Source organism: Pelobates fuscus, chromosome 7 (genome assembly GCF_036172605.1).
Source record: "Pelobates fuscus isolate aPelFus1 chromosome 7, aPelFus1.pri, whole genome shotgun sequence".
NCBI lineage: Eukaryota > Metazoa > Chordata > Amphibia > Anura > Pelobatidae > Pelobates > Pelobates fuscus.
The window spans coordinates 150,456,760-150,478,089 of record NC_086323.1 but is presented as its reverse complement, the minus strand read 5'-3'; the positions used below and the strand labels follow the sequence as shown (position 1 = coordinate 150,478,089).

At 40.7% G+C, this 21,330-nt stretch overlaps 1 protein-coding gene across 1 annotated transcript in view; it reads right to left on the bottom strand.

Moving 5' to 3' along the window:
• The window catches only part of SUCLG2 (succinate-CoA ligase GDP-forming subunit beta), a 269,052-nt gene that overhangs the window by 212,772 nt on the left and 34,950 nt on the right, over window positions 1-21,330 (bottom strand). Inside the window, exon 2 of the mRNA XM_063426806.1 lies at window positions 1,691-1,832. Within this exon, the coding sequence (XP_063282876.1) occupies window positions 1,691-1,832 (142 nt within the window). The remainder of the gene's footprint in view (window positions 1-1,690; window positions 1,833-21,330) is intronic.

The window sequence follows — 21,330 nt, the reverse complement described above, 5'->3', positions numbered from 1 at the left end:
AGGGGTGGGGGCCGGGGGGGGGAGGACAGTAGGTCCCCCCCCCCTATTACTATTATGGCCCCCACCCGCCGCCCAGGGGTGGGGGCCGGGGGGTGGAGGACAGTAGGTCCCCCCCCCCTTATTACTATTATGGCCCCCACCCGCCGCCCAGGGGTGGGGGCCGGGGGGGAGGACAGTAGGTCCCCCCCCCTTTATTACTATTATGGCCCCCACCCGCCGGCCAGGGGTGGGGGCCGGGGGGGAGGACAGTAGGTCCCCCCCCCCTACTACTATTATGGCCCCCACCCGCCGCCCAGGGGTGGGGGCCGGGGGGGAGGACAGTAGGTCCCCCCCCCTTATTACTATTATGGCCCCCACCCGCCTCCCAGGGGTGGGGGCCGGGGGGGAGGACAGTAGGTCGTCCCCCCCCTTTATTACTATTATGGCCCCCACCCGCCGGCCAGGGGTGGGGGCCGGGGGGGGGGACAGTAGGTCCCCCCTACTACTATTATGGCCCCCACCCGCCGCCCAGGGGTGGGGGCCGGGGGGGAGGACAGTAGGTCCCCCCCCCCTCATTATCTTTATGGCCCCCACCCACCGCTCAGGGGTGGGGGCCGGGGGGGGGGACAATAGGTCTCCCTCCCTTATTTTACTTTACGGCCCCCACCCGTCATTTAGGGGTGGGGGGCAATATTTTTTTTATTTTTTTTCTACAGTGAGCAGCCACAGGCTGCTCACTGCTTACTAGACATGCCCCTACTCGCGGTATAGCGAGTAGGGGCATATTATTTACTAATACCAAGTCATTTTTACTTGGTGTTAGTAAATTTGGCTGAAAGACCAATTCAGGTCTTTCAGCCTTTTAGTAGATAGCTCCCTGATACCGTGGGAATTAGGGAGTTATCTACTAAGCGGCTGCAAGATGCAGCCACAGCAATGAATAGGATCGGAGTTTCATTCATTTGAATGAAATTCCGATCCGAACAAAGTACCGAATTGCTTCCTAACACCAATGGAGAAACGGTGCTCATTCTGTTAGGATGCAATTCGGCAGTTTTGCCGGCGTTCTGTCTAAGTGACAGGACTTTCGGCAATACTGACAGGAAGTATTGTGGGAACTGGGAGGAAAGCTAGGGATCATGGGAAAATTGCTCTGACCAGCGGAAATGAAGCACACTTTGCTCCTCCGCTGGTCAGAGCTGGTCAAGCGGAGGAATCCCATAAGACAAAGAGTCCCTACTTTGTCTTATGGTTTTAAAGAAAACTAAAGAAGACAGGAAGAAAAGAATAACAGATCCTGAGAGAGGGGGAGAAGAGGAAGAGATTGAGGAAAGGTAAGTTCGGCATGACAGTGCCGCTTTAACAAATGAAAAACAGGTAATGTGGCGGTGCGATCACACCATTTATAACAATGTATTAGAGTAAAGCACAGCTAGTGTGTGCAAAGCCAAACACTGATCAGAATTCAAATGACAATAATTTAATGCACCATTAGGAACGCAGGTATTAATATTGCAATTTGTGGATAAGAACAGCAAAATGCAAAACAACAAGTATCCCACCAGCTTCTCTAGAAATACACCACCCACAAGGTTCTGCCAGCCTGTGATTGGCAGTGCATCATGCGCGTTGTTGCTGTAAGGAAACCGGACGTCCATTTTTTTGTCCCTGAGTTAGTCAGATGTGAATAAAGCTTGGGATTTGCACGTACTTAGCTTTTTTGCAGCTTCCAGTGCATCACCGGCATTGTCTGCGACAAAGAACCTCTGAACTGTAACCCCGTTGTCAGCCATTAGTTTCTTGCTTTGGTATTCCTGCAGATTCAGCCATCTTCTCGAGGTCACTTGGACACCCTTAGGAAAGAGAAAGGGAAGAGTACAAATGTTATACAAATCATTAAAACTGAGATAGCAAATCCCACACTTAAACATGGCAGTTGCACCTAAGCAAACATTAACGGAGATCAAGAATTGGGACTGAAAGTTAAAGAGAATAAAACCAAATTCATTAGCAGATTGTTGGAATTGGTCTACACAATCCAAGCAACTACAAATTAAAATGTTACTACAAGCACCATGATCACTTCAGGGATTTCAAGTGATCATAGTGCCTGGAGTCTGTATGTACAGTGTTTCACTTTGAAAATGTGTACATTTCTTTCCAGCAGAGTCATAGGGGTGTCATCAGCCAACTCGGAATTAGAGTTTCAGGCTGGTTAATGTCAATTCTATGCAAGTTTCTTTGCACAGGTTTACCATTATCAGCTGAGAAAAGTCAGCTGACACTCAGTCAATGAATGTAGACTTACCAGCTTCCCGTTTCTGCAGCTCTACAAAGGCCGGAAGCATGTCACTGGACTAACAGGGAGCATTGGAACCCGGTAAGCATATGGATCAAGAACCCCATGACTGGGGAACCGGGTCAGAGTACTCCAGGCATCATAACATCTACAGCAGACTGTAGTGGTAAAAGGGATACTGTAGGCACCCAAACCACTTCAGCTCATTGATGTGGTCTGGGTGCAATGTCCCATGTCCCTTAACCCTACAGAAGTAATTACTGCAGTTTCTGAGAAAACGCAATAATTACCTCTGAGGGGTTAACTCCTCCTCTAATGGCTGTCTACCAGATAGCCACTAGAGGGACTTCCGGAATTGAAATGGACCTTTGGTCCATTATCTTATGCATGAGGACCTCCAGCGTCAGACTCTTCCTCACAGGAAAGCTTTGAATAAGGGGTTTTAACCCCTTCAGCCGCACGGGTGGGAGTGTGGGGCGCGAGTGAGGGGGGGCACTGAAGGATTGTATAGTGCCAGGAACGGCATTGTTTTCCTGGCACTATAAAATCCCTTTAATGAAGTTGCTGGAACTTGTCTCTAAACAAGCAAACAATGGACACCTTTCAGCAAAAACTATATTGTTCACCATACTTACATTAAAATATCTGTTAAGGAAAATCAGAACACATAAAATTAACTATGCTCTCCGCTTTGATTTTGCACGAACACAAAAAGCTTTGTAGACCCTGCAGGGTGATATAAAATGTGATGGGACTTCACATAAATCCCAATAACAGTTATATGGGTGAAAATTCAGCAGTGGCAATCATGCAATGAGGTTATTTGCTATGAAATAAGAGTACATTGTTAGGGCTTCCCCTATTGAGTCAATATAAAACAATCCAATTCTGTTTAGCACCCAACTAGTAATACACAAACTGTGAGATCTACACAAGCGAGATAAAGAGAGACCATCACAGCGATGCAGTGAGCGAGAGAGACAAAGACCATCACAGAAATGATTATAGAGATGAAGTGAGCAAGACTTTTACAAAGATGCCATGTGGGAGAGACAGAGATGGGGAGAAAGAGAGAGACCGACGCAGAGATGGGGAGAAAGAGAGAGACCGACGCAGAGATGGGGAGAAAGAGAGAGACCGACGCAGAGATGGGGAGAAAGAGAGAGACCGACGCAGAGATGGGGAGAAAGAGAGAGACCGACGCAGAGATGGGGAGAAAGAGAGAGACCGACGCAAAGATGGGGAGAAAGAGAGAGACCGACGCAAAGATGGGGAGAAAGAGAGACTGACACTGATAGGTCTATAGATAGATATGTACATACATCTAAATTTTAACTATAAAGATCACTTTTATAACACAGCAAAATCGTTTTTACAGCTGATCCATAAAACACATCCTCCATCGTCAAAACAATAAAAAAAATAAAAAAAAGTAACTGCTGAAAAAGAATGTCTTAAAAGTTTTATGACTGCAAATGCTCAACATTTCAACTCTATTTGTAAGGAAAAGGTTGAACATAAAACCTCGCTTTAAGCCATTCCTCGGTGGTTACAAGTTGAGTCTAAAAAGTACATCTCATCTCTGTCACCAGGGCCTCAAGCATAAGCACAACATCTGTGAAGACATTGCAGATCACGGTCTATTACGTTTGGGATTCTATATACATTAACTCTTCGAAGAGAAAGGGCAATAGAAAGGGACTTCTTTTGTTGATACCCCAAAGAAAGCTCATTGCATTGCCGATTATACTTTTATCAATTTCTGATTTGGACATATTTAAGTTTAAATAAAAGTGTGCTTAAAATACTATTACACACAAAAACAAAAACAAAAAGGAATAAAAAGGCACATCAAGGCCATCATTCCATTTTATGAGATTACAGCAGGTATATAGGTACCTGTGATCTTAGAGACATTAGGGTTTAAGAAGAAACATCACTAAAAGGTTAATTTTTCTATTTTTTTATTTTATCTTTTCTTACAAATAAATCCTATAACATTCAACCATCTTTTTATTGTGTTAGGTATACTGGTAGTTGTAGGTATCGACTGCTGGAATGCAAAAAGTTGTGTATTTCTATAATATAGCAGCAACAATGTTTCAGATATTAGACTTAGCAGGAAGTAGCCACCGCTATTTTGCTTTTATTAAAAAAAAAAAAGGAAAAGAAAAAAAGAAAAAAAAAGTTTATTATTTAAAAAAATAAAAAAAAATAAACACTTCACAAATATTGGCATAAAGATTTCTACACACAATTAAAAAGTAAACGCCATGCCCTGCCAACTGTAACTGCATGTTATTTTGTAGTTCTAGCCAAAAAAAAATGATTTACTTTATACACTAAATATTGACTGCAGTCAGTGAACAGAAACTTTGCAGGTTTTATGTATAGGAATTTATACGGAGAACTGCAAAGCTGACTTGGGTATAAAAAACAGTTTAAAAGTAAAAATCATTGCTTTAACTGCAGATAAAATATATTGTATTTAAGGACTTCTACTTTGATGCCATGGCGGAATTGAAATGCACCATTCACATGAAATGTATATTGTAGCACTTTACTATGAGAAATACAGTCAGTCATACATTGTGCTAGCCACAATATTCGTTAAAGGATCACTATAGTGTCACTATGTCATCCTTGGGGGACCCTCACCCTCAGGGTCCCCCTCCCACTGGGCTGCAGGGGTTAAAACCCCTTCAGCAGCTTACCTTAATCCAGCACCGGGCTCCCTCGGGGCTGGTGACCTCTCCTCCCCTGCCAACGTTAGCTCCCGAGTGGAGCGGAATGCGCATGCGCATTCAAACCGTCCATAGGAAAGCATTTCTCAATGCTTTCCTATGGACGTTCTGCACGCTGGATGCGAATTTCGCATCCAGCGTCGCAGAAGCGCCTCTAGCGGCTGTCAGGAAGACCGCCACTAGAGGTTGGGTTAACCCTGCTATGTAACATAGCAGTTTCCATAGCAGTTTCTCTGAAACTGCTATGTTTACATGTGAAGGGTTAAAAACCTGAGGGACCTGGCACCCAGACCACTTCATTGAGCTGAAGTTGACTGGGTGACTATAGTGTCCCTTTAAGTATAGACATTTTAAGAATACTTCAAAACCACATGTACAGCAGATCTAAACCTCCAGTATGCTGGCTTTGTATGGTTATACATGCATCTGCACTGTGGAGGCATTTGTGTATGTGTACAGAAAATGTAGGCTATTTTTAGGTATGAATACATTTTAATCCATTAACTTGCTGGCTATTTTAGCAGCACAATGTATAGGCTTCATTTTATCAGTTAGTATAGAAAAATGGTCATCCGTAAATTTAAGCAACACTTCAAGTACCATAACTGCTACAGTTCTCTGTAGTTGTTATGGTTCCAGGAGAGTCCTGGCACCCCCAATTCTTAATACGCAAAAGTAAAATAAATTCAAGTTTTCGAATTTTGTTTTCATTAGTCAAAGTGGAACTACACCTATGTGTAGTTTTCCCACCTCTTTATCAGGAAAGAAAGAATAACGTAAACAGGGAAGAGACTACTCTTAGGCTTACATCCAGCAATTACACCTCTGCTTCCCCAAGGTTTACAAGAGCACATACTGCAATATATATATATATATATATTAAACAAAATATTGTCTGGAGGATTTAAAACCTGTTCTGGGGAAATGGTATTCTATATAATTTGTAGAAAAGTAAACTGTAGTTCTTTAGTCTCTTTTTTTTATTCCTGCGGCAAGGTTTTTTTTTTTTTTCCCTCTCATATTATTGAGCAAACATTCTAAGGCTTTAACATACAGATTGCTTTAAGATTTTAAGATGTAAACGGGAAGTTCTCGGACACAGAATCTGCAGAAATGTAGTTCACTCTTGCATTTTTTTTGTCCGCAGTACACTGCACTGGGAGCTGCAAAAAATCATCACTAAATCTTATTCAGTAGTCTAATGTGATCCTCAGACTTTTAGCTCCTGCATCTTCCAATCAGACATACCAAATCTCCCGGTAGCTCCAGGAGACTCACTGATGACACCTGCAAGTTAGAATATCCCAGAAAACAAACAGACACACACACACTGTATATAACATTGTGTGTGTGTGTGATTACACACACAGCTTCACAGATATTATATATGATAAATGCCCCCTACAGATTATCCACATGTTGGGTATCGAACAGAGGCCCTGTCGGGTGTCAGGGCCCTTTAAGAGCCTGAGCGGGCCCCAGTGAAGTTACTACTTCCTTCCAGCTTCGCAGAGTATCACATGGGAGGAGGAGGTGGCTGGATGTAGAGGAGAGGCATGAGTGAGTTCCTACATGCTCACTGCCATCAGCCTCAGCCAGGACCCCCAGCAAGCCACCCTCCAGGAGAGTGGTTGCGAATCAAATTATTATAACATGTGTCTATGTAGGTCAGTGTGTGTATCTGTGTGTGTGTGTATGTACCAGTGTGTCAAGGTGTGTATCAGTGTGTATATCTGTGTGTCAAGGTGTGTGCACATGTCTGTGTTTTATGTAAATAGTTGTGTTCTGCCATAATAAAACGTCATGGCCTTGTTTATTTGTGTGTGTGTGTGTGTGTGTACGTGTGAGTGTGTAGGCGTGCACATGGGGGTGGGTGGGGTGTATCTGCAATTGAAGCCACCGCCCTGAAATTAGTTTTTGCATGTTGGGATGTCTGCAGAATTCAACAAGTTCTTTGGTGCCCTTGCAAATTAAGCCACCATGATCAACGAACTGCTTTGTAAAGTTCATGCAAGGTAGTTTTTATGCATTGTTACTTGTGAGTATTTGTCTATGGCATATTTGATATTTGTAGAAACTTCCAAGAAAATTGAGGGTTTGTGATCCTTGGAATCTCTTCATAAAAGCATTTTAGAATTTTCTTGAGTCTAGTGGAGTTTAGTTTAGGGCAAATTTGCTTTTAACCTAGAAGCCAGTGAAACCGCACAATCGTCCCCTCCAAGGGGAGCGGCCAGCTGGCTGTGAACACTGTTGGCAGGTGGCGAGAAAGCTGTGATCTTCCTGCTCTGCTCCCTCTCACACCGCTTAGTAATGACTATCTCGCCGCCCACATACAGTATGCGCAGCCGACCGCCTGCATCCACTCTCTCACAACCAGCCACTCACTGGACCCCAGGGAAAGCCGATCCACACCAGCTCTCCCAAAGGTAAGGAGACTGAGTGGATTACAATTGAATTAAAACCAATAATTTGCGTGTACATGTGTTGGTCAGTGTCTCAGGCTGCGATGACATTTTGCAGACTTGCTCATATTGGGTTTCCATATGGTGTTATTCACTGTTCATTTTATTATCTGTACTATATATACTCTGATATGTGTAGATGTGGTGTGCCCCCTTCCATTTCTCTTTTGGATCACTCCCTTTTATGCTATAATCTGTAAAAGTAAAACTATTTCTTTTTCTTTTTTTCTTTAAGTGGATGATTAAATGAACCTTGAAGTAGCCCTTTTAGTTAAAACATTGAATATTTAATAAATACAACAGAATGACAAATCCCTTTCTTTCTTTGGCACATAAAAAAAAGTTACATTAACACCACAATTAATAGAGCTAGAAAGGCCCTTCGCACATTCATAATCTTCAAGCACAATAACATGTCATCTTGTAAAAATGAAACTTGTAAAATATGATACTAAGAAAGAGAATAATTGAAATGATAATGATGTGATGAGGGGGCATCATGCTTGTTTACCACTTTAAAAGGGGAAATGTGCAGGGGTGTGAGGCCAGGCCCAGTAATGTAATGCTGCTGAATATGTCTGTAAAAACCAGCTTCATGTCCTCGATAAAACAATAAAATAAGTGCAGATTGCTTCTGGGGGAGGTAGGAACAGGAGTGGGAAGGACTCAACTACACACTTCTGCTGTACCATATGTATATTCAGTTCACAAGTTCTACAGCGTGGTACGCCAACAGAATAAGTCTGGGAAAGACTTTGTTTTGTCAGTAAAAGCCATGGACTTTACCTTGTTATAAAATACCAGATACATTGCAGCCTACAATAAGGGGGCTACGGATCACAGGTAACATCTCACATCAGATACTAAAATTATACCAAAGTGTGGCTGCCAAAGCACAGGCGAGTGCTATGAGTAAGCTTAAAGGGATAGCCCTCTGAATGAATATCTGATGTGTGAGCAATACATTGAGCATCATACCTGCAGATGATTTACCCTTTTGAGCACCAGCTATATACTGTATTATTATCCAGTGTATTTTAGAAAAGAAGAAAGGGAAAAAAAATACCTTCTGTATCTTTACACATTTAACAATTATTTTGTCCAGCATAGAACCCCTTTCAATTTGTTTTAAACTGATCAATTAGCTAAAAAACTAATTGAAAGTGGTTCTTTTCCAGATAAATAAATTTGCTTAAGGGAGAATGCAACAAATGGTCTTGTTGGCAGTTTTACTAGGGCATTTTATATAATATGCTTATTACTCCTTAAATCTCACAGTCGTCAGCTTGTTTTGTGGATGTCAAAGACCCTTTAAGCATAGAGAATTATAATCTCTTTTGTGGGTTGCACTTGTAAATGACCATTAGATTTTGTCATTCCTCCTAAATGCAGAATCAAACACAACCAGAAAACTGAAAAACAATAAAACCAGTATAAAACTAGCAAATTTTTTGTTTAAATATACTGCTCACCATGATACAAGTATTAAAACAAATAAAACAAAAGCATCTAAAAATGCAATATTCAATAAAATCATGCTCTTGATAATTCAGCATTGAAGCAAAATTGTAGACCTCAATGTATCAGTCTTAATGACAAGCCGGAAGAAGTAGGGAGACAGCCACTAGAGGATTTGAGGGCTGGATTAACCCATTTATAAACATAGCAGTTTCTCTGAAACTGCTATGTTTATAAAAAAATGGGTTAACCCTAGCTGGACCTGGCACCCAGACCACTTCATTAAGCTGAAGTGGTCTGGGTGCCTAGAGTGGTCCTTTAACCATGCTAATACCACATTGTTACAATGGGGATTTAAATCTGCATTTAAATGCTTCCTTTAACCCCTTAAGGACACATGACATGTGTGACATGTCATGATTCCCTTTTATTCCAGAAGTTGTGTCCTTAAGGGGTTAAAGCCAGTCAGTCTGGGGCCACGAATGTTGGACCCAGGAATCAAACGATACCTGGGCTCCATAGTTATCAGCAGGGAATCCATACGTGCTGGTAAAATATTGCATGATAGAAATATACCATCATGCATCCACTGCCCAAATTAGAAAAATAATTATATATTTAGTAGATATTGCCAATCAGTGATTTTGAATTCACTAAACTGGCTTGAGAAAGGTATGTTTCTTTCCAAGTCAGATTAGTGAATGGGGAGTCACTGATTGGCTGAGTGCATCAGCTGACCACTCTCAGCCAATCAGCGCTGCCCCTTTAGGTAAGCGTGCCTCCAGGGGCCTCCTGACACCATAACAACTTAACTGAGATAAAGTTGTTTTAGTGCCTGGGCTATCCCTTTAAGTTTAAAAAAAAAAATGTCTTCAGCACCTAGAATCTACATGAGACAGGATAACGTCAGTTATGAACTTGCATTCATGCAGGATTGTAAAAAAAAAAAAAAAAAAAATGGGAGGGGGGGTTTAAGAGTTTATAATAATATTCTAGGTTTATGAAAAGCGCATATGTGATAGTGCCTCTTTATAAAGAAATCGGTAAAAGTACTAAACCAAAATCAATACATAGGAGACATGGGTTACGAAGAGAAGCACAGTTACATTGTGTTTTATTAAGGCAAATCACATCTTGAAGTGTCACTAAACACTAAAGGGGAAAATTGCTAAAGATATTCTCACAATACATGGTGAAAAACAGACTGAACTTGCATGCTCTTTTCCCCCTGCAGAGCTCATAGCAGCGGGTGTGCTCCTTCAGCCAATTAGTAGGGACAAGTCAACTGGCAGGTGTCGTTTCTCACCATCCCCACTGTGCGAGGTGCTCATTTCTGCATTAAATCTATATAGAAGATCCAGTTGAGATTTTCAGTAACATTCTACAGCTGCTTAATGATTAAAAAACACCAAACAGGTGAGTGTGCATCACAATAAAGTATGCATGGTTTATAGTCACATGAAAAAACAACAAAAAAAACAATCAAATTCTACACTGATACATAGATAACAGGACATTACAGAGACATACATGTCTCGGGCAGCCCCAAATGAATGTGTGTCGTTATATTTTTCACTATTTTTCCATAACACGTGGCTGTATTTTATAATATTTATTCAATCATGGGAAAATGAAAATACAGCCTCTTAGAATATTATGGTTTTACATATCAAGACATAAAAACAATCTGTTCCTTAGCAGGTCTTAAAATTAACCCCTTAACCCCGTTCCATGCCGTCCCGCATTAAAAGTGCTTTAAAGCCGTTGTGACGGCATGGAACGTCGTAACGGTTTTGAGGCCCTGGAGGAGAGGTGTACTCCCCTCCGCCGCGATCCTCTTTTGGGGGGCTGCCTGACAGCCCAGGCAGCCCCCTCCGGCAAATGAGGCCCCTGGGGGCCATGTGATCGCTCTCAAAGAGCGATCACATGGCCCCCTATAGCTGGCTATGGATCTGCCAGCAGGGGGACTGTTTGAAATATCAGACAGTCCCCCTGCTGGTAGGAAAGTAAAAAAAAATAAAAAATTAAACAAGTGTAAAAATAAATGAAATTTTATATATATATATATATATATATATATATATATATACACATACATATACATATTACGTATATGTAACGTCATACAAAGTGTATTTTAATATTAAGTATATATTAATATTAAAATACACTTAGAATGACGTTATATATATATATATATACCGTATATACTCGAGTATAAGCCGACCCGAATATAAGCCGAGGCCCCTAATTTTATCCCAAAAAACTGGGAAAACTTATTGACTCGAGTATAAGACTAGGGTGGGAAATGCAGCAGCTACTGGTAAGTTTCTAAATAAAATTAGATCCTAAAAAAAATATATTAATTGAATATTTATTTACAGTGTGTGTATAATGAATGCAGTGTGTGCGTATGTGTGTGTGTATGAGTGCAGCGTGTGTGTATGAGTGCAGTGTGTGTATGAGTGCAGTGTGTGTATGAGTGCAGTGTGTGTGTGCATGAATGCAGTGTGTGTGTGCATGAATGCAGTGTGTGTGTGCATGAATGCAGTGTGTGTGTGCATGAATGCAGTGTGTGAATGCAGTGTGTGCAGGGCCGGTGCAAGGATATTTGCCGCCGTAGGCAAAAAAAATGTTGCCGCCCCCTCCCCCCCCCCATATGTCCTGACTTCCCCTCCTCCTCCCTCAGTGGTCCTTACCTCCCCACCCCCGTGTTCCTTCACCCCCCCCCCCCTGTGGTCCTGACTCACCCCTCCCCTAGTGGTCCTTACCCTCCCCTCCCCTAGTGGTCCTTACATCCCCCTCCCCTCCCATAGTGGTCCTTATCCCACCCCCTCCCTCCCATAGTGGTCCATATACCCCCCTCCCTCCCATAGTGGTCCTTAACCCACCCCCACCCTCCCATAGTGGTCCTTATACCCCCCCCCCCCCCTCCCATAGTGGTCCTTATACCCCTTTTTTTTGTTATTATTAATTTATTTTTATTATTATTATTTTTTTATTATTTCTTCTTATTTTATTTATATATTTTTTTTTTTCGTCCCCCCTCCCTGCTTGATATATGGCAGGGAGGGGGGCTCTCCTTCCCTGGTGGTCCAGTGGCAGTTCAGTGGGGGGGAGAGGGGGGCTGGCAGAGCTGTAACTTACCTGTTCTGCAGCTCCTGTCAGCTCTCTCCTCCTCTGCGCCGTCCGTTCTGCTCTTCTGTCAGCTTACACTGTAAGTCTCGCGAGAGCCGCGGCTCTCGCGAGATTTACACTGGGAGCTGACCGAGGTGCTGACCGGACGGCGCAGAGGAGGAGAGAGCTGACAGGAGCTGCAGAACAGGTAAGTTACAGCTCTGCCAGCCCCCCTCTCCCCCCAGTCTGTATTATGGCAATGCAAATTGCCATAATACAGACCTTGACTCGAGTATAAGCCGAGTTGGGGTTTTTCAGCCCAAAAAATGGGCTGAAAAACTCGGCTTATACTCGAGTATATACGGTATGTATAATATGTATATATATTATATATATATATATAATAGATATACATATATATTATATATAAATATGTATAATAAAATAATAAAATAATAAAATAAGTAAATAAAATATTGAAACAAAATTTAATATAAATTATATATGCATATGTAATTTCATTCTAACTGTATTTTGTTATTAATATACATATATATGTAACAAAATACACTTAGAATAACATTCTCTATCTATCTATCTATATATATATCTATATATATATCTATATATATATCTATATATATATATCTATATATATATATATATATATATATATATATATCTATATATATATATCTATATATATATATATATATATATCTATATCTATATCTATATCTATATCTATATCTATATCTATATATATATCTATATATATATATATAAAATACAAATAACCGCAAATATATATATACCGTATATACTCGAGTATAAGCCGACCCGAATATAAGCCGAGGCCCCTAATTTTACCCAAAAAAACTGGGAAAACTTATTGACTCGAGTATAAGACTAGGGTGAGAAATGCAGCAGCTACTGGTAAATTTCTACACAAACATGCATTCCTGACCCTATGGTGCTAAACCCCTCTCTGCGCCCCTCCACCCCCCCCCCCCTCCCTACTCCCTCAGAATGGATTAAAACTCACCTTATTTTCAGCTCTCCACAGGTCTGCCGGCACTGGTCCTGACCCCTTGGTGAAATCATCAAAATGGCTGATTTTTAGCCAATTCATTGCATTGCAATCCAAGCATTGGATTGGCTAAAATCGGCAAGGGCGTGGGGCCAAACACAGTTTTGGCCAATCAGCACCTCCTCATAGAGATGCATTGAATCACTGCACAGCGTGGGGATGCTAAACGGCACTACTGCCTTCTGTGCAGCACTGAGCCAGGAAGCACCTCCAGTGGCCATATGAGGAGTGGCCACTTGGAGGTGTCCCTAGGGGCAATGTAAACACTGCATTTTCTCTGAAACGGCAGTGTTTTCATGAAAATACTTGAAGGGAGCTGTTAAACTCATCAGAACAACTACATTAAGCTGTAGTTGTTCTGGTGACTATAGTGTCCCTTTAATACCTGCTCAGAAATAGATGATTGATATTATGTCCTGATATGTAAAACCACATAAATAGCAAGAGGGTGTACATACACACACACACACACACACACACACATACATATTATATACACACAAAACTTACATACATATAGTACATCCTCTGATTTATATGGTTTTCCTTTTCGGGACATAATATCAGCCATGTGTTCCTTTTAAGATTTTATGCATTTACATATTGTTGGGCAGCATATGAAAAGGGTTGCCCTCTAGTATGTAGAATTCAGTGGAAGGAGTAGAAGATAAGGTAATTAGGCAATAAATCCTACAGAGCATGCATTATACATACTGCAAGGCAACCCTTGGCATACATTTTCATAAATATGCCAAAGTTATAGGTCTCCCTAAAAACATGGTGGATCTGGTAAAATAAATATACATGTGTATATATGTATAATGTATGTATTTTTTAATGTGTCTTCTATACTTGATCCGTAGATGATTGATTTAAACTATAAATCATAATATTACTATAAAAGCACTAATGACTTAAAAAGGCAGCAGTCTTATTATACACGCTTGGGAGTAAAATTATACCATTAGTGTTTATATTTGTTTTCCCTATGTAAAACTGCAGTGCATCCCATTAAGAATGAAATATGCTGGCGTATTTCACAGCTGCTTCCATCAATTTATGTTTGCTGTAGGTGGGTTATGGGAACATAAGTACTGAAAACCACAGAACTGTGCTGAGAGGTGTTCTTTTCTCAATGTCTTCAGAAAATGCCAAAACTCCCGTTCTACCCGGTTTAATTGGTAAAATACTTTCAACTAAAGTTACACAATTAACAGAAGAGAAAACTGCTAAATGTAGACACGTCACAACTGTAAATTAATAAGAGTATTGTGCATTGTATAACACTGACCCATACAGTTTACAGATGTAAAATTATGAGAAAGTGACTGTCAGGACCTTAATATAATGCAATATTTTCCACCCACTGACTTAGGAGACAAAAACCATACCCTCTTACAGTTGTGTTTATATTTAAAGGAATAGTCTAAGCACCAAAACCCCTACACCATAATGAAGTGGTTCTGTTGCCTCTACCAATATAAAACACTAAAAAAAAAAATATTTGACCTTGTTATAGCAAAATAATAGCACTGCCTGTGTGTCAATGCAAAACAAGAAACAACAATGTCTACCTTTCGCTATAGCCACTCAAGTGGCAGTCAGATTAAGGCACTTCTTTAATAATTAAAGTCTTCATGTTCCGAGTCATCTTGCACAGCATAATTACGCTGTGAATATTTTTCTATGAGAAGCATAAGATCGAACGCTTCTTCATGAGAAGCATCCAACAGGTTGAGTGCCTTAAAACTGTAAAAGTAACGCTCTAAAACAAAAAATAAAATGTGCATTTTCAATGTTTACGATTTAACTTTTCTCTATGGAGAGAGAGCATCTATTAAACTGAAAATTGAAGAAAACAAAAACGAACATTAAAAATCACCTATAAGTTCGGTTAACCTTTTTGTGTGATGTTCCACTATCTTTTGAATATAATGGATAGTATATATTTTTTAGATTTAGTTATCACAATCCAGTACAGTTCAGTCATAGCTCGGATATACATTGCTAATAAAGAGGAGAAATATAGTTTATAGTTAAGACTAAAATGCTTTGTATTTGATTCCTTTTAACTCAGTCTACTCAGGTCGATATAAAAACGAGGAGGGTGTAAAAATAGTAAAAAAAATAAAAAAAAAAAAGTAAAGGATGAAAGTAAAGTTAAAACCTGACCACGTTTTAATGCATTAAAAATGATTATGCTAAATAAATAAATAAATCATTCTAAAAGGAACACGTCAAGCACCATAACCACTATGGCTGTAGGTGGTTATAGTGGAATGTTTCTTTAAATCTCTACTCTACTGCACTGGCACACTGCCAGTAGCAGACTGTAACGGATCACCTGGCACCCCGACCGAGTACCCTCCGTTGATGGATGCTCCTAGCGCTCTCAGAGGACTCCAAGCACTGCAGACGACACCACAACCACCGCAGGCTCCACAACCGCCGTAGCTTAACTGGAGCCGCGCCGTCTTCCGTCCACCCTGGATCGGCTTCTGTCCTCCAGGTTAGTGTGGGGAAGACCTCTCCTCCAGGAGAGCGTAACAGGAACAAGCTCTTAAAAGAGCTAAGTGATTAAGAGCTCAGGGGAATATGCAGAGCATAGCAATCCCCAGTGTGATATAGCAGTTCCCTCCAATAACGAGACAAGGCTACGTATTGAGGGTCAGAAGAGGTCTGAGATGCTGGAACACCCAGCCTGGCTTTTATTGAGGTTACATGCAAATAGGACACTCCCAGGGGGAGGCATAAAATCACCAATCACACATCTGGTGCAGCCCACACATTTCCTCCCCTCAGATAAACAGTTAAACCAATTATTACATACAATAAAAATACAGTTTTTACACACACACTGTAACTTTAAAACCATACATTCAATTTCAATAAAAGTTGCATATTCAGACTCAGCATACATCAAACATAAACACTTCCAAAAATCAGCCAAATCCCTCCAGTGGATCAAAAGTTAGCTGGAAGTCCTTTATGACCGACCGCAAGCACAATTTCCTGCCCAAAACAGTTCCATAGATTTGGGCTGTGCGGCCGGTCAATTTCATGCTGAAAAACGACTAAGTCCCATTTCGAACGGGACTTAGTCTCTGGAGCTGCAAGTTCAGTATGGGAGAAGGTAAGGGTCAGCGGTGTTCGGCAAAATGTGTAGCCGATTTTGGTTCCACAGAATCTTTAGCATACACCGCTGACCGCATTCGAATGACTAAAATGGCCGCCGCCACGTGTTCGGCAATTAACCTGCAGTAACCTCACATCCTGGGAGGTAAATTGCCTGCACACTTTAACTTCTGGGTGGTCCGCCTGTGTGGTACTTGGTTCAGTAAGCCCTATTTACTGAACCAAGTGGGAGAAAGCCAGGGGCAAATTATTTTACAGGTCTGGGGACATAGTCTTAAAGGGGTATTGTTCAGCAAAGTCACAAAATGTCCCCAGACGGTTCTTAAAGGGCCATACACACCCAATAAAAGTTAATACGTTTTCAGGGGCACAATCTTCCAGGGGCCATAGTCATGAGGAAGGAGGCTGGCAAATAGGCTTCTCCACAATCCAGGGAAGCAGGACAATTTTCCATTTAAAGGGCCAGTTACAAATAGCGATTTGTAACACAGACAGACCCCCTCCCTAATCAGGAATAAGTTTACTAGTCAGGAGCCGAAATCTATAGGATTGGATATCACATAAAGTTAGATCTACCAGAGGTACAAGGCAGGGGTGCAGATTTTTTATTTTTTTTAATCTATTGGTCCAAGGGACTAAAGTTGTAGCCCAATCAAATTGACCATGAGGATATATACTTGTCCTGACACAAAATAATATCAATTACAAAGATTGGGGGCCCTTGCCTAGGGTCATGAATATCGACAGGGCTATTGGCTACCCCCATTTTCACAAGTTAAATCGGAATGCTGGCTATAGGTACTGTGTGTGGTGTGCACTGTATCTTTTCCATTTCCCTTCTATTTGCTCCTTGCACAAAGTGGCAGCCACCAGGACATGACACCGCGCTGTATCCCGGCGGCCATTATCTCTGTGCGTCGTGAGGAACGGCTGCTTCTCCTCACATATCCCATGTCTGGTGGTGTACTGTGGCCCCTAACCAGCTTCAGACTACGGCCTCTAGTCCTTCCACTGCATTAATCTCCAAGCAGAAGAATAGAATAGAAAATCTGCTCACCCAGCACTGCATGCCCCCGGAGTTGGGCGATATAAATTCCACATCTAGGATAAGGGATAAGTGATTTTACGGTTTGTTAGTTTCTACTTGAAGAAGCCTGTGTAGGCAAAACACGTTTAGAAACCTTTTACTATTTCTGTTTTGGGGCTATATACCACATTTGCCATATTCCTTACTTTTTATACTTTTTGGCCTGACATCCCTTTTGCCGTTTCTAAGAAGCACAAAGAATTCCTAGGTGGGGATTATACCACCCACACGCTATACACCGAGCAGTGAGACTGCTCGGCAAATTGTAAGTACATTTTATATATTTTCCTTTGATTTTTAAAGATACAGTGAGCACAATATTCTGCCACCTTTTATCTTTTGGGTTGGATTGCTCTGCTGCTACACAAGATTGAAAGCTTGGAGAACTACATATATCCTTGAGTGGGGATTATTCTACTTTATTCTTTTTAAACCAGAGCTGGATTTTAGCTCTGGGTAATGTGAGTAGCATCTCATTTATATACCTTTTGGAATACACTGTACATATATACCATACCAATGGAGTTTCTCTTTTGCTTTCTCTCCACATTTCCTACAGGATCTCAAGTTTTATTCTGTGACACCACTACTATCAATTAAGTCTGCTGCTCCATCTCAATGATCTCAATATATCACTTACAGGCGCAACCTTGTTGCATCATTGTTTTTCATAATAAGTGATTTAACCATCTGGATCCATTTCACTCATGATAAAGAATGCCATCAGTTTATACACAGTCCAGTTCACGGTTAAGTAAATCAAGCTTTGTGCAGCGATCAGCAGAGCTGCAAACTGTGCATTCTCAATTCACAGCTCAAGAGCTCAGTCCAAGTTGTACATTCAGAAAGCGTGAGTCAGGCATTTCCATATATGTAGAAAGTACACGCTGATGCTGTTAAAGGTTTTCTACGCAATACAATCAATGGAATTTTTTTTTTTTTTTTTTTTAAAGCATGCTGTCCCTCCATTCTGTGTGAATAGCATGGAAAGCTATTGTGAATAAAATGTGCAGAGGTGTCCTGGATCATGCCAGGAGATCACAATGCAACATGTGTTATTATATTCAGAACCACATATTGATTAGCAGATGAAAAACAAGATATTCACACAGTTTCTCAGCAATGTATTATATTGTTTTTTTGCAGATGCATAGGGTAAAAGGAATCAGGAATTCCTGGTTACCTTATCAAATAAATTGATTGTTTTGTATGGTAATTATTTATATGCACAACCACCCAGAGAGGGCATTGAGAGGCTAATGTACATGCACAGCAAAACACTCTCTATAATAAGTATTTGATTGGATAACCAAATCTAACTGTTCTTGCAGAGGGAGCTCTGTAATGTAATGAAAACAACAATGAAATGAAGTGGCCTGTGTGCCTTTAGTGTCCCTTTAAAAAAAAAAAAAACATTTCAATATGTCCTCTGGTGCACATATGGAGAGATACATATCAAGACAAAATATATTTGGCATCTTTTTCTTACGTTATGCACCATATCCACGCAAAGGTAAAGACGCAACATGTCACCAAACTGTGGATTTTAGAAAAAAGTTCTAAAAGGTTGTAAAACTGACATTACATGCTATTAACAGAATTAGACTTGGTTGCGTACATCTCACATGTATCTCGCAGCCGGATCATAAATAGGGTTGCTACAGATACTCTGATGGCCCCCAAAAAGTAAAAGATGAATTTCAACAGTTAATGAACAAAATAAGCACTCTCCAAGCTTGCGCATTTACAAGACATATGAATCCAATTCAACCATCACATTTAAAAAAATATACAATGATTATATCCATCCTGTACAGCATCTCTTGCTTGATGGAAACATAAAGGTAAGAATTAGTAGTTAAAAAAAAAAAGCACGTTTTTTTTCTTCATCTTTTTATCCTCAAGCACAAAGGTGAACTGTCTGTAAATCAAAGATCGGCATTCAAGTACAAAACTCTCTTCTGACCTTAAAGACAAGCCCTACATGAGCCCACCACCTACAATAAGAGCCTGCGGAGCAGAATATCGCAGGCCCCTAATTTGCATTAGTTCTCTACAGGACATTCAGTGATGCATTTACTACTGTAGCATGCTCCAAGATCCTAGAACCACGGGTTACGGTTTCAAACGTATATGTTCATAAAAGTCTCTGTGCACTTTGCGTGGGAAAAATAGGGAGGGTTAAGGGGACTGATTCTTTATCTTGTTTAACACCTGCTATTCTCAATAACACTGATCACATTCAATGTGAAAATAGATGTACAGCACATTCATGGGACTTTTCAGATTCAAAGTCGGGTTTTCAATGGCTTCTAACTTTAGAAGGGCTATCCCTGCAGAGTTGCAGTTGTACATCATTTAGGGAACTGGCAAATTGTCAGCAGCTCCAGAACAGCATATTCCATGATGCAGTGCAACTCCCTTGATGCTTTGTATGCATTTAGGCTGCCAAAGCACCAATGAAGTTACAATTCAACATCTTTAGGGCTACTTTTTGGCTACCCCTTCTTTAGTCTACTCTGCTACCCAAGCAAATGATATGGAGCTCAACATATGTTGCTTATACCATCTCCAATGTTCATGAGCAGCTGACAATATATGCCAAAATAATTTAAGCAATACCATAAATGTATGAAAGAATGGTGTGAGCATACTCTCACCCCCCCCCCCCCCCCCTTACACCCCTTTAAAAATTACAGAACTAGTGCTACTGAGAAACTGGTCTATTTAAATTGAGCAGGTTGTTTCCTGTGAAAGGTTCTCTTTAAAATAGCTTCTGTCATTGAATACAGATCTCAGTTTCATCCATCTGTCCAATTAGCACCAAGATATTAAACAGAAAGAAAACGGAGCAGACAGTGTTTTTAAAAATGTTTTCAAACCACGTAACTGCACACATAATGTCATATTTTGCACAATGCAATTCAAGGTTAAAAAAAGTAAGAGTGTCTGTAACTTTATCCATAGATTGTTTCAAAAACTTAATCTTTCAGCTGTCGTGAAAATTTACATCTACAATATTCACAGTGACTTAGATACTTTCCTTTTAATTACATATGATTTCTATTGTCACTTGTTGATAAACAAAACACCAGACCTGCAAGATATTTAAATTACTTCATATAAATTTGTGAACATATCTGTTGTGATCTTCATAATTGGTCAAACAACGTGAGAAGGTAGCTTCCAATCCCATGTGAAACTACAAACCCCATAAGGCAATCAACTATGACTGAAGAGTATCTTAAATTGCATAGTTGCACAACGTTGGGGGAGAGGGGAAAAGATCTAACCAATAAGTGTCCTATCCCTAGGAATGCTGGATAAGTGCCCTGGGCAAAAAAAAGAGCAATAAGAGTGTATGATCACTCTGATCACAGTACTCACACTGTGGTCAGCAGTAAAATGGTTAAATCGTGCACATTTTGGTTTTCGACAAACTAACACTTTTGGAACACAACCAACAATGATCTTTCTGTATCTAGCTTTAATACATTAATCAGCCTTTGTTGTCTAAAAGGTTAATTGTATACATCCTTATCTGTTCTACCATTTGCAAAGCTATGTTCCTTCTTACCAGAGACCTATTTACGAGTTGAGAATCTTAAAGGAGCACTATAGGGTCAGGAACACAAACATTTATTCCTGACCCTATAGGGTTAAAACCACCATCTAGCCACCCTGGTCCCCTCATGTCTCCCTAAAATAGTAAAATCTTACCTGTATTCAAGTATGAAGCTGCATGCAATGTCCCTGTTTCCTTTAGACCTGCCTACTGCCACCAGCAGAAGTGGTAACCTGATCCAATCACAATGCTTACCCATGTGATTGGCGGAGACTGACAAGGAGGCAGATCAGGGGCAGAGCCAACACAATTCAAACACAGCCCTGGCCAATCAGCATCTCCTCATAGAGATGAATCTCTATGAGGAAAGTTCAGTGTCTGCATGCAGAGGGAG